Consider the following 13,837-nt stretch of genomic DNA (forward strand, 5'->3'; position numbering starts at 1 on the left):
TTCACCTGCTAATATACATTTGCTTGCCTCAGTTGAAACATGAAACAGGCCTATATCTGAAGCAGACTTGCATTAGAGACCTTTATTTCTGTCTGACAAGTACATTTGTTCATGTTTTAGCACAGCTTTGTTTTTGATGCGCTCCTGTCAGTTTTGATTTAACATTTCTTGTAACTGTTTCTCATTAAGGGCCCTCTGGCTACAGGAATTCCTCATTTCTTAACAATCTTTTCATTGTGAAACATTTGCATGCAGACTATATGTAGCAGCACCATAATGAAAGATTAAAACCCAAACTAAAATCTGGACGATATTATTTTACATGGGTAATTCAGAACAACATTCGTTTGAAAACAGCAGAATCATATTGAAGAATTTATGAAATTTTATGATTTGAGGGCACTATGCCTCTGGTTTTAATGTAGAACACTGCTTTTAATTTACTTTCTGTTTTTATTTGAGGAAAAACAGTGACTATGCAGTACAGATGTATACAGAACTATTCTGTGTTTGTTTCTTCCCTCTAGGTCAGGAGGTGGTGTTCCAGTGCCTTGGGGAGAGTCTCCTCCACAACGCCTTTCAGGGCTACAATGCCTGTATCTTTGCCTATGGACAAACTGGTAAATCATAAATACACACCACAGTATTCTGTGACCAATATGTTGATATATATATGTACAGAAAACAGTATATTTTATAACTGCGGCATGTAACAGTGAAACACTTCTGTGTTGCCTTTGCTAATGGTTTTCCTTTAGAGGTGTGTCAGTATAGATGTGTTTTGACAAGAAACTTTTCTCCTGTGCAAACAAAGTGCAAACAAATGCCAGCGTCTGTGTGTGCGTAAGGCATGTTTCAGACTGACGCTTGTCTGTGTTTGCAGGTTCAGGAAAGTCGTACACCATGATGGGTTCAGGGGACCAGCCGGGGCTGATTCCTCGCCTGTGCAGCGCTTTGTTTGACCGAACCCAGAAGGAGCAGCGGGAGGAGGAGAGCTTCACTGTTGAGGTTTCCTACATGGAGATCTACAACGAGAAGGTCCGAGATCTGCTCGACCCCAAAGGGTATGAGCTCACGCTGGTCTGCCAACCCCTTTACAAATGAAAGGATGATGTTATATCCTTGTGATATCCTTTGAATGCGGATTTTGTCTTTGTAACAGTATCCCGTTGATGCAAATGCAGCTGATTCAATGTGAAATTCTCTAACCAAATAGACACCAGGAAGGAGGAAGCTGTATTGAGTTATAGCAATGTAAGGCTCATTTCCAAATGCAAATCCATTTGGATGTGGACGATGTTATCGTTAACTGCCCTAAAAATAATCGCCAACCAGTTTGACAATGAAGTAATCGTTTAGGTCATGCTTCAAACTACCTCTCATAATAATGTACTTATACCTGTTTTATAGCATAAAATCTTTTGACTCAAACTCCTTTTTTTAGGAACATTTTATAAAGTAATGAATTGACTCATGAATAGAGAAAATAATCTGCAGATGATCAAATAAATAATCCACACATATGTTATCTGGCTACATTTTTGGTGGAAGGGCTAACGTTCGAGTTGCCTGATAAATCAAGGAGAGTCAGTGATGGATTCTGGTACCAGCAGCTGCTGTGGTCAGTGCATAAAAAGATGAGCCCTGCAGTCACCGCTCGAGGCCAGTTCATGTCCAGCGGGTCAGCAGTAAATCAGGGGCACTGGGCTGTGTCTGCTGGCCCAGACAATATAACCTCTGACCTCAACTCGCTGCACGACCTTTAACCTCAGTAAAATGGACCAAAGAGAAGCCGACCATCTGACGGCCATATGCGCCTCGCTGTGGTGCAGGGAATGATGAAGTTCTCAACCTGGAGCCTGTTAGAGTCGGGGTCAGAGAGCCAAGTTCTAACACAGTCTGTGTGAAGTGTAGGGAGCTCACATGATAAGATACTGGATACATAGAAATCTTTTGTTTTAAAATTCTCTTTTTTCTCCAGTGGAAAACAGACTCTGAAGGTGAGGGAACATAAAGTTTTGGGTCCTTATGTGGATGGCCTGTCTCGACTAGCCGTGGCCAGCTACAAGGTATGCACATTTATCTTCTTCTTTTTTTTTTTTTATATCATGGATTCACATGCCCACTCCAACCCTGACATCTACCGAACAGCTCTGAGTCTCATTCAGTCCAGAGACACCTGAGCTCAGCATCTTACATCCCCTCTTACACTGATCTTTACATTTTAAGGATTTGTAAGGGATTGCATAGCATGTCTGTCTGCTTAATAGTCGTTTAATCACGTTAGAAAGAGACTATTTATAAAGATTTGTTTGTACTGTGCTTTTCAGAAGACTCAAAACCAGTCTTTGAGATAAACAAGGTAAAAATAAACCAACGGACTGTGCATGTGGAGCCAAAACGACATGGTGTCAGTTATAGTAGCAAGAAAAGACGCATACAAAACTGAAAATATACTTAGATGCATATAAAGTCATATATTTTAGAAATTGCTCTACTACACAGATAATTGATTATACTTGAAACACGTTAGTTTCTTTCATCCACAGTCTGTATAATTATCAGCCTTTGCTAGTTTGGGATATTAACAAATTCCTTTTATTATTTGTTGCGTGTCGTTTCGTCAGGATATCGAGTCTCTGATGTCGGAGGGGAACAAGTCTCGCACCGTCGCTGCTACCAACATGAACGAGGAAAGCAGTCGATCTCACGCCGTCTTTAACATCATCCTCACGCACACGCTGAAAGACTTGAAATCTGGGGTAAGGTGTAACCACTCAAACACACACACACACACACACACACACACACATATAGCTGTGCTAAGACTTCAGTGATTTCAACACTAAATGTCTTGTAAACACTGCTGAGGAAACCTTTAAAACACAGGGTGTGGCTGGAGCCCGCTGACAGCTCCGGGGTCGGGCCGGGGCAGCCGCTGTTGTTGCACGGCGTGGAGCCGATGTAGTATGTCCGGGGCCTTCTTTCACCGCGGTAGGCAGGTTGGGAAGTCACTTACTGGGATCCAAGGTTCACTGTACCTTGGATTCTGATGCCACAATCTTATCCCATTCACTATTAATGATGCATCATCCACCCACTTACAACATACCTTATACGCATCATGCCGTCCACCCACATTAAGCCCACATCATTTTGGCGAGTTGCTTTCTAATCATTACGTCTTGTAAACCCACTTTGTATGAACAGCCGCGATATTGCCAGAATTGGTTCGTAATAGTTTTTGATCACTCCGCTGCGGCAGGCAGCAAGTGAAAAGGTAGCCATCAGATGGGATGATGATGTCAGCACAGTCTAAGAAAAGACCTCGATGACTAATTCTCCATCCTCACTGACCCACTTAACCACTGCGGCTCCTTCGCTCTTATTTCCCAATGAACTTGCTTCCAGTGAATCCTGTTAATAATTCACAGGCGTGACTGCGAGTTTGTCAGCTGATACAGTCTGCTCTGTTTTCAAGGCACACCCAGGATCGGCCACAAAGTTGGTCAGACAGTCAGTCATTATCAGACTAATCAAACAGTCTTAACAATCGGCTAATAGCTACCACGTCATTAAGTCATTAAGCGATTCACTCAGTTGGCCAGCTGACCCTCAGAGCCGACTGCTTTCTGTTCGTGTGTCCACTGATGGTTGCAGTGTCTACTGCGATTGTTGTTTTATTTTTGCAGTACTCTGACCTGAGATGTTGAACAAATACTTTTTCTTAGTGGGAAGTGCGTGTAAAAAAAAATAAAAACCTAATCAGTTTAGTCCATTTGCAGACTGTATAAATAAACCCTGATATGACCCGTATTATATTAAACTGTAGCCTTCTTACACAAGGAGCAACATGAGCCTTTATTTGGACTCGTTTCTGGTTTCCTGATGAATGTGGTTCAAAGTATTTACGTTTTACTTTTGGTTCTGTTTTGATCTCATCATCACACACATCACACACTTAAGCTTGCTCATCTGTTACTAATCCATTTCCACTGATAGTCTTAATATAGTCCTCTTTCATAAGGGTGGCCAGTAGGAAAAAGTTTTTCTGTATCACAGCTATGTGTTCAACACATACACTGACCAGGCATAACATTATGACCACCTTTCCTATTGTTGTGACTCATCAGAGAATGGACATGGGCCTTCTGAGGGTGTCCTGTGGTGTCTGGTAACATGATGTCTAAATCTGGCTAATTGAAAAAAAAACAACAACAGGAAGCCTCATATGTGCTTCACATCAATCTAACCATTCAAGGTTCATCAAGTTAAATAACTTCCACCATTCCTCTAGTGACTGTAAATCATCAGTCAGCTCATCTCTGCCCCCTAATGGTGCAGCCAGTGTACAGAACCTGTACTAAAGGCACATGTGGAAAGAAAACACCCATAGACAACCAGAAAGTCACCCGTTATTGGATGAGTCATTTCCAGCTCCCAGAAACTCATCACAAGACGTCCATTCAATAACATGCCTGTTTAGACTCAAGTGAAAGGCCTGTGACTTTGCACTTATTTGTCCCCTATTTTTTCCTTGCATTTACATGTATATGTGACGTATACTTCATCAGTTATCACGTGCAGCTGCGTGTTGATGCCCTGATGCTATTCTGTGCTGCCAGGTTGGCTGAGAAGCTGCACGCCCTGCCCACTGATCTGGTTACTGACCCAGGTATCAACTGTCCTGGTTGCAAAGTCGCTAATTAACCAAGAAAAAACCACATGTCACGTATTGAATGAGAAAAGTCCCATTTATTTTGAACATGAAGAGCCTCTATATACTGCACAATGTTCATAAAGCATCATGGGCATTCATGTGTTCATTTAAAAACAAACATGAGTTGGTTTCATTCCAAGTCTTGGTAGATAAGGCCCCCTGCTCTGAAAGTGTCTATTTTTGGATCTCATTCGCTCTTTTTCCAGATACACATCTATTGTTTGTTTTAATGATTGGCTGTTCTCTCTGGGATTAGAGGCCGCACTTGATCTGTTGATCTGTATCGTTTCTCCCTGAGGTAGATCTCATGTTTCCACACTGGGTCTTTTCAGGATTCGGGTTCTGAGTTTTCTCCACCAGAATTAAGCTCTGGATAAGTCCGTCCAAATGTTAAAGATTAAACTTGCCCTCCTTGCGCACATACACCCGCTAATTTTACAGCTCCACATTCATCACACTGCTGCAGCAATCTGTATCGTTTGGAGCCGAGTGAGGAAAGCCAGGATCAGAAGAAAAATGTGGGCTAAGGATAAGGAGAGAGAAGAGATACTTAATGGAAAGGAGTGAAGATGTGTCAGTTGCGCTGTTGTGAGGGAACAGTCAAAGGTCATGTCACTGAAGAAAAAAAGCAGGAGAAGCGTGGACTCTGGACCGACTGGTTCGTGAAGTTATTGGTTATCTTGTTCTACAAGAATGTTGTCATCACTGCATCAGTATGCAGTTTCAAGCCCCTCTTTGGAAAACATTTTAAATTTGTAGTCTTGGCACAAAATCGCCTAGTAGCTGTAAGAGCTATTTGTATTGTATTGGGTTATGTCAAAATACTTGCACAGAGGGGTGGTTGGACAGATTCTCTTTAAACACAGACAGAGGTCTGCTCATGTTTAGCTGACGTGTTCTGGCTTCACAGCGGGTGTTGATCAGTAGAGGTGGGCATTGGCAAGGACTTCACGATACGTATCGCGATACTTGAGTCATGATACATTTTTGCGATATTATGATATTGCAATAGTCTACATAGTTCACTGAGAAATTTTAAGTGCATCTGAAAATACACACAGACACATATTTATATCAAATGACTGATAACTCATTGGACAAATTGAGTCAAAAAAACAATATTAATCCAAACGATCCATTTCCAATTTATTGCATTTGTACAAAAAAGTGGTGGTGGAGGTGCGGAAGTTATTCACGATCGGCTCAAAACGTGACTTTTTCTTTTAAAATCAGTATTAAGATGTTCAAAATCACGATGTATTGCCATATGGAGGTTTAGGTATTACATTCATCCTTGTCACATTTGACTAGGAGAGGATCTGGCCCAGTACAGATAGGGACGTGATATCCACCTCTTCATGAGCCCTCGGGAAAATTGAAGAGACTGAAGTTGGTGATGAAGTCATCTGGTTTGTAGAATCTGAGGAAAGCACAAAAATGTCCCTTTGAACGAGAGCGCACCAGAGAACCTGACCCAGATACACACACACAGCAAAATGTTTCATGAAAACTCTCTATTGTCTGACGCTTTAATGCCCAAACAGAGGAGTGTTCAATGAAAGCTCTGCCCAGAAGCCAGCAGGTGATCGACTTGATGATGTGCCTCTGTGATTAATGGGTCATCGGAAATTTATCAGGCACCCATGTGGACCCCATGTGTTCCTGCTTCAGTGTTGCTGAGCGTGTTCTACATAAACATCCTACACTAGAGGTCTTGGATGTTTATGCATGTATGTCGGACCAGGACATTCCTCACTGTTGTATGAATGTCCTCTCTGAATACGAGCTACTGGTCGACTGTCAGTAGCCAGAAATGACGTACGCACCTTCGGCTGCGAAGCCCTGGCCAGAGCTTCATTTCCTTCCAGACTGCATCATGAAAGCAATCATTTTCTGATACACAGGAGCACAGTGCATTTTAACGTAGCTAAAATTAAACTTTTTCTGCCTCTGTCGTTCATTCTGCAGACGAGTGGGGAGAAAGTCAGCCGCTTGAGTCTGGTAGACTTAGCTGGGAGTGAGCGAGCAGCAAAAACTGGAGCAGCGGGGGAGAGGCTGAAAGAAGGAAGCAACATCAACAAGTAAGCAGAAGCAGTTAAACCGAGGCACCGTTGACACCTACACGTGTTTTACCAGATCGACCAGCTGTTTGAGCCAAAACCACAGATGTTTTCACCTTAGCTCGCAGCTTCCTTTCACAATATTATGATTTTATGCCACAAAGCATAAAGTGAGACATTAACAGTTGAGTCGGCCTGCATGACCTGACATGATATACAGTCACCAAATCCACATACATTCAACATAATCTTATTGCTAGCAAGCTTGATTATATATCACCTCAACACATGAATAGACTGGCATACTGATATAAACCCACAAACCAGGAAGGAAATGAAAAGCACCCGACCTCACTGCTCAGTATTCAATGTGTCTGACTGTTTGTTTCTCAGATCTCTCACTACACTGGGTCTGGTGATCTCTGCACTGGCTGAACAGGGAACCACCAAGAACAAAACCAAGTTTGTTCCTTACAGAGACTCTGTTCTGACATGGCTGCTGAAGGTACGTACACAGTGAACATCAGCGTCCACCACAGATGAGGGAAATCCCAACGTTTTCACTCTTCACTGCATGTTCAATACACATTTATCTGAATTAAATGCCCCTTCATTTCACTCTCAGGACTGCCTGGGGGGCAACAGTCGCACGGCTATGGTTGCGACTGTGAGTCCGGCGGCAGACAACTACGAGGAGACGCTATCGACGCTGCGCTACGCTGACCGAGCGAAGAACATCGTTAACCACGCTGTTGTCAATGAAGACCCCAACGCTCGCATAATCAGGGAGCTCCGGGAGGAGGTGGAGAAACTGCGAGTGCAGCTGAACCAGGCAGAGGTGTGGTGTCCTCAAAATGACACATATATATATATATATATATATATATATATCACAGTGTAGGACTTCCTGTGTTCTCATTTGCTGTCTGTTGTCCAGTCTTTGAAAGCGCCGGAGCTGAAAGATCGCCTGCAGGAGTCTGAAAAGTTGATTCAAGAGATGACCATCACCTGGGAGGAGAAGCTTCGCAAAACTGAGGAAATTGCACAGGTGAGACAAATAAGGAATGTGAAAGCTATTCCTTAGTTATTGGAGAAATTGCTATATTGTTTTGTGTACACTTTTGTATACATGTGCATATGCTTTTCTTTGTGTCTGTAGGAGCGTCAGAAGCAGTTGGAGAGTCTGGGTATTTCTCTCCAGTCTTCAGGGATAAAAGTTGGAGATGATAAGAGTTTCCTTGTCAACCTTAATGCTGATCCTGCCCTCAATGAACTGCTTGTGTACTACCTGAAGGTATACCTGCAGACACATCCTTACCGTAGCACACTTTATTGTGTAGTATTGTGTAATTTAATTAATCTTCTGTGTTTGTCTGTGGGTTTTTAATATATTATATTTGAACTGAGCAATAATAATGTAAACATAATAAAACTAACTCCTTTCACAAGTGTTGCTTGGATCATTCAAGTTTGACTTGTAAAACCGGCTGAGTAGACGTAAACTGTCATGTGACTGACAGCAAGTGCTTATAAAGTTGTGAAAGGTAAATGAATTCAGTCATACCAAGTTAAAAAAAAAAACAAAGCACCTTTCATGACAAAATAAACAGGCTGTAATCCTTGCCCAAATACACATGACTCTGCACTGTTTCACAGACTCGTCTAATAATTAACTTGTTGAACGTTGTCTCTCAGGAACACACAAAAGTGGGCTCAGCAGATTCCCAAGACATCCAGCTGTGTGGGATGGGTATCCAGGCAGAACACTGTGTCATTGACATTACAGCAGAGTGCGCTGTCGTCCTCACCCCCTACCGCAACGCTCGGTAAGGAACGCCAGCACGACAGAGACAAACTGATTGAGGAGGAGGGCCGAGGGCGATGTGTCTCTGGCTCACGGCCTCTGTGGCCTGATTCTTTTCCAGGTTTCAAAAGGTAAATGTCACTGCGTGCTAATGCCTCTACTTTGTTTGCTGTTATAGGACGTGCGTTAATGGTTCTCCAATAGCCAACGCTCTCCAGCTTCACCATGGCGACCGAATCCTTTGGGGAAACAACCACTTTTTTAGGTAACCTCCATAATCATGAAATAGTTTAACACGAACATACTTCAGATAAAAACAAAAAGAAGCTTTCATAGATTATAAAAATAAAATGGAAATAAGGATTCAAGGATTTTTATTTTGTCATTCGCAATTATTTCCCAGAAGTAACTGTAGTGTATAGATACCAAATAAAAACAGTATAAAAGACCATTAACTCATCTTCATCCTGCTCGACTCTCACTCTTATTCAATTTAAAATATGTCACAGGATTCATTATACTAAACAAAGACGAATGTATCCAGACCTTTTTAGATTCATCTGATCGATGTTTTTCAACCATCTACACATTCAACTCGCATGTTTTTTGGTGTTGCCCAGAGTTAAAAGAATGTTGTGACTCTTTCTTCACGTTTTTATCAGAAGTTTTACAGATGAATATTGAGCTGTCACCGCACATAGCTGTTTTTGGCCGACCTGGGAATAGAAATTAAATTGAATTCAATACAAAAAAAAAGATTTCTTTTTCATCCCTGATCACTCGTTGTCCTTTTACAGTGGAAAGATTCTTCATCTCCCTCAAATAAATCTTGGCTTGAAGATTTAATGTAATTTCTTAAACTAGACGAGATTGAATTTGCTCTGCGTGGATCTACTGAAAAGTTCTATAAACATTGGCAACATCTCACAACAAAGTTTGAAAACATGAACTGTGTTTCGGCAGATTGAAAACGTGAGCAGCTATTTCTGTCGTGTACCTTTTTTTTGTCGCTGTGGATTTCTCTTTATTTTTATTTTCTAAGCCTGTATGTGTGTAATCCTCATTCACGTCCATGGACTGAGTAATTATTATTATTATTATTATTTTTTTTTCATTTTTTCATTTAAATTTTACATTATTTATTTATTTATTCTTAAGTAAAAGTGATGAATAACAACAACAATGAATTTGTTCAAGTTTGTGCAAAACAGTTATTTTGATGTATATGTATACGTATGTATAATTTTGTCAGCATTCACTCTTCCTGTCCTTTGCTTTTATGGCGTATCAACGTTTCTTTGTGCTATGTATATTATTTGTAGCACATTACTAAGCCTAACGTGTACGTTTCCCCAACTCAAAGGATCAACCTCCCTAAGCGGCGCTCTCGTGGAGCCGATGATGAGGAGGGTGAAGGCGGTGTGATGAAGAACAGTGGCAGCAGTGAGCAGCTGGACGCAGACGGTGACACAGCCAGCGAAGTGTCCAGTGAAGTCAGCTTCTCTTATGAGTTTGCCCAGACAGAGGTCATGATGAAAGCCCTGGGCAGCAATGGTAAGATGTGTTTGCTTACTTCAACTCCGTCCTTTCCAGTTTCCCGTGTTTTCCTTCTGATAATGTGTGTTGTGTCCTGTCAGACCCAATGCAGGCCGTCCTCCAGTCTCTGGAGAGGCAGCATGAGGAGGAGAAACGCTCTGCTCTGGAGCGACAGAGGCAGATGTACGAGCAGGAGCTCCAGCAGCTCCGTAAGAAGCTCAACCCAGACCGCTTGTCCACCGGTCAGTCCGGAGGGCCGACGTCTGGCCAGCAGGTTTCAGAAAAGCAGTCACACTACCGCAGCCTGGAGAGACTCAGCGTGGGAGGGATGAGCCATTCAACCAGCGCTCAGAGCAGGCTGAGGCAGTGGAACGAGGACAGGTGGGAGTGTTCGGCCGCGTGTTTGTGTTTTGTTTGTTGTGTTGCTGATTAGCTTCCTCATCCGTATTTTACTGTTTCCATTTTCCTCTCTCGCTTCCTGTCCCCTCGCAGGGAGGCGGTGTTGGTGAGGAGCCTGCGGAGGTTGAGGGAACAAATAGTGAGAGCAAACCTCCTGGTGCAAGAAGCGTGTTTCATCTCTGAGGAGCTGGAACGACACACCGAGTACAGAGTCACCCTCCAGATCCCGTCGGACAACCTCAACGCGAACCGCAAGGTCAGGCACGCGGATGTGAACGCTTCACGTCGTGTGTGTGAGTGTTCTGCCTTCGGTTTGTCAGCTGATAATCTAACTACATCTTTCTGTTCAGAGGGATGCGGTGCTCAGTGAACCAGCGATCCAGGTTCGACGGCGGTGTCGAGGAAAACAGATCTGGAGTTTGGAGAAGATGGAGAACCGTCTGGTCGACATGAGAGAGTTGTACCAGGAGTGGCAGGAATACCACCTCCATCATCAAGACGACCCGGTGAGTAGGCTGAACATACACTCACCTGTCACTTCATTAGGTACACCGGTTCAATTGCTTGTTAACACAAATAGCTAATCAGCCAATCACATGGCTGTAATTCAATGCATTTAGGCGTGTAGAGGTGATCAAGACAACTTGCTGAAGTTCAAACAAAGCATCAGAATTAGGAAGAAAGGGGATTTAAGTGACTTTGAACGTGATGTGGTTGTTGGTGCCAGACGGGCTGGTCTGAGTATTTCAGAAACTGCTGATCTAGTGGGATTTTCACACACAACCATCTCTAGGGTTTACAGAGAATGGTCCGAAAAAGAGAAAATATCCAGTGAGCGGCAGTTGTGTGGATGAAAATGACTTGTTGATGTGAGAGGTCACAGGAGAATGGGCAGACTGGTTGGAGATGATAGAAAGGCAACAGTGACTCAAACAACCACTGGTTACAACCAAGAAATGTAGAATAACATCTCTGAACGCACAACACCAAGAAGAAGATGGGCTAAAAAACGTTGCCTGGTTTGACGAGTCTCGATTTCAGCTACGACATTCGCATGTCAGGGTCAGAATTCTGTGTAAACAACATAAAAGCATGGATCCATCCTGCCTTGTATCAACGGTTCAGGCTGCTGGTGGTGTAATGGTGTGGGAGATATTTTCTTGGCACACTTTGGGCTCCTTAGTACAAACTGAGCATGGTTTAAATGCCACAGCCTACCTGAGTATTGTTGCTGACCATGTCCATCCCTTCATGACCACAGTGGACCCATCTTCTGACGGCTACTTCCAGCAGGATAATGCAACATGTCACAAAGCTCATATCATCTCAAACTGGTTTCTTGAACATGACAATGAGTTCACTGTACTCCAATGGCCTCCACAGTCACCAGATCTCAGTCCCATAGAGCACTGCAGCAACTGTGTGATGCCATCATGTCAATATGAACCAAAATCTCTGAGGAATGTTTCCAACACCTTGTTGAAAGTATGTCACGAAGTATTAAGGCAGTTCTGAAGGCAAAAGGGCATCCAAACTTTTACTAGCAAGGTGTACCTAATAAAGTGGCCAGTGAGTGTATCTGGTCTTAAAAATAAACCTGCCCAGTCACATTTATAGTTTTGTCATAAAGTTGTACTGCGGTTCATGATATAGCTATATATAATGGGAAATGAGGCCATAGTTCTTTGTCAGCTCTTACAACCATAAATCACAAACGCCTTTGGGACCTAACTGTTGTCAACGTTCTCCTCTCTTCCAGGTCATGCGCTCATATTTCCGTAGAGCAGACCCCTTCTTTGATGAGCAAGAAAACCACAGTTTGATCGGCGTCGCCAACGTCTTCCTCTCCTGCCTCTTCTACGACGTCAAGCTGCAGTACGCCGTGCCCATCATCAACCAGAAGGGAGAGGTAGCGTCACACCATTTACTTCAGCATGTTGACTGATATTTCTGAGGTTTAAACTCCAACTTCTCTGCATGTCTCCCCCCTCCTTCCTGTGCTCAGGTTGCAGGGCGCCTGCATGTGGAGGTGGTGAGGGTTGGAGGAGGCTTAGAGGACAACATGGCTGGGGGAGACGAACCGGACGGCAACCAAGAATCTGAAGTGCAGGATCGCAAACTGGTCTGCATGGTAAGAGACGCAGCTCAAACAATCACATTTTACATTTTAACCAAATAGAAGTGGAGATATGTTTGGTGACTTACGACGGGTGTGATCTCTCCAGCTTAAGATCCTGCAGGCCACCGGTCTTCCTCAGTACTTGTCCAACTTCGTCTTCTGTCAGTACTCGTTCTGGGACCAGTCTGAGCCCATCATCGTGGCCCCTGAAGTCGACCCGTCGTCCTCGTCACCCAGCACCAAGGACCCACACTGCATGGTGGTGTTTGACAGCTGCAAGGTGAAGAATCCTATAAAAGCTATCCTGATCTTTGTATTGTTGAACCACAATAATAATAATAATATGTCTTTGGGTTCTGTAGGAGATGGCCGTGTCTGTAACTGAGGATTTCATTGAGTACCTCACCGAAGGGGCGGTTGCCATTGAGGTGTATGGACACAGGCAGGCTGATGCTGGAAGAAACCCTGCCCTGTGGGACCTCAGCATCATCCAAGCCAAGACGCGCACGCTGCGAGATAGGTAATCACACCCAGAGACAACCGCGTCTTAATCTGCGTGATGCTCAGATCTGCTAACGGGGTTTGGTTTTTGCAGGTGGAGCGAGGTAACGCGTCGCCTGGAGCTGTGGATTCAAATCTTGGAGATAAACGAGAACGGAGACTTTGTCCCGGTGGAGGTCGTTCCTGCTAGAGATGTGCGGACCGGGGGAATATTCCAGCTTCGACAGGTAGGGTTAGCCCTAAAATGAGCTTCGGTAACTTGAATAATTCGATCTAAATATTCTGACTAGCGCCTTCTGTCTGCTCCACCTCCTCATCTTCAGGGTCAGTCACGGCGAATCCAGGTAGATGTTCGTTCGGTTCAGGACTCGGGCACTATGCCTCTCATAGCAGAGATCGTGCTTGCGGTGTCGGTGGGCTGTGTGGAGATCAGAAACACAACCGCAAATCAGGAAGGAGATGAGATGGACAGCTATCAGGTACGCCAGTTAAAATCGACTCTCCGCTCAAGTGAAGAAGACAATGCTGTGATTAACCGAGTGGTTTGATGGACAGGAAAGAGACCTGGAACGGTTGCGGCGACAGTGGTTAGCTGCTCTCACCAAGAGACAGGAATACCTCGACCAACACCTGCAAAGTCTGGTTAGCAAAGCAGGTAACGCACAAACACACGTCGTATTTACAAATTACACATTCAA

At 43.7% G+C, this 13,837-nt stretch overlaps 1 protein-coding gene across 3 annotated transcripts in view; it reads left to right on the forward strand.

Moving 5' to 3' along the window:
- The window catches only part of kif13ba (kinesin family member 13Ba), a 42,294-nt gene that overhangs the window by 16,776 nt on the left and 11,681 nt on the right, over positions 1 to 13,837 (forward strand). For all 3 annotated transcript variants that reach the window (XM_047580328.1, XM_047580327.1, XM_047580329.1), the window contains 22 exons: positions 528 to 620; positions 884 to 1,064; positions 1,982 to 2,069; positions 2,628 to 2,762; positions 6,689 to 6,801; positions 7,174 to 7,285; positions 7,406 to 7,618; positions 7,718 to 7,828; positions 7,940 to 8,074; positions 8,476 to 8,606; positions 8,763 to 8,849; positions 9,948 to 10,138; positions 10,222 to 10,501; positions 10,613 to 10,775; positions 10,870 to 11,025; positions 12,279 to 12,428; positions 12,525 to 12,650; positions 12,745 to 12,918; positions 13,001 to 13,158; positions 13,234 to 13,366; positions 13,463 to 13,618; positions 13,695 to 13,794. In XM_047580328.1, coding sequence (XP_047436284.1) covers positions 528 to 620; positions 884 to 1,064; positions 1,982 to 2,069; positions 2,628 to 2,762; positions 6,689 to 6,801; positions 7,174 to 7,285; positions 7,406 to 7,618; positions 7,718 to 7,828; positions 7,940 to 8,074; positions 8,476 to 8,606; positions 8,763 to 8,849; positions 9,948 to 10,138; positions 10,222 to 10,501; positions 10,613 to 10,775; positions 10,870 to 11,025; positions 12,279 to 12,428; positions 12,525 to 12,650; positions 12,745 to 12,918; positions 13,001 to 13,158; positions 13,234 to 13,366; positions 13,463 to 13,618; positions 13,695 to 13,794 — 3,186 coding nt within the window. The remainder of the gene's footprint in view (positions 1 to 527; positions 621 to 883; positions 1,065 to 1,981; positions 2,070 to 2,627; positions 2,763 to 6,688; positions 6,802 to 7,173; positions 7,286 to 7,405; positions 7,619 to 7,717; positions 7,829 to 7,939; positions 8,075 to 8,475; positions 8,607 to 8,762; positions 8,850 to 9,947; positions 10,139 to 10,221; positions 10,502 to 10,612; positions 10,776 to 10,869; positions 11,026 to 12,278; positions 12,429 to 12,524; positions 12,651 to 12,744; positions 12,919 to 13,000; positions 13,159 to 13,233; positions 13,367 to 13,462; positions 13,619 to 13,694; positions 13,795 to 13,837) is intronic.

The sequence above is a fragment of the Mugil cephalus genome, chromosome 3 (assembly GCF_022458985.1).
Source record: "Mugil cephalus isolate CIBA_MC_2020 chromosome 3, CIBA_Mcephalus_1.1, whole genome shotgun sequence".
NCBI lineage: Eukaryota > Metazoa > Chordata > Actinopteri > Mugiliformes > Mugilidae > Mugil > Mugil cephalus.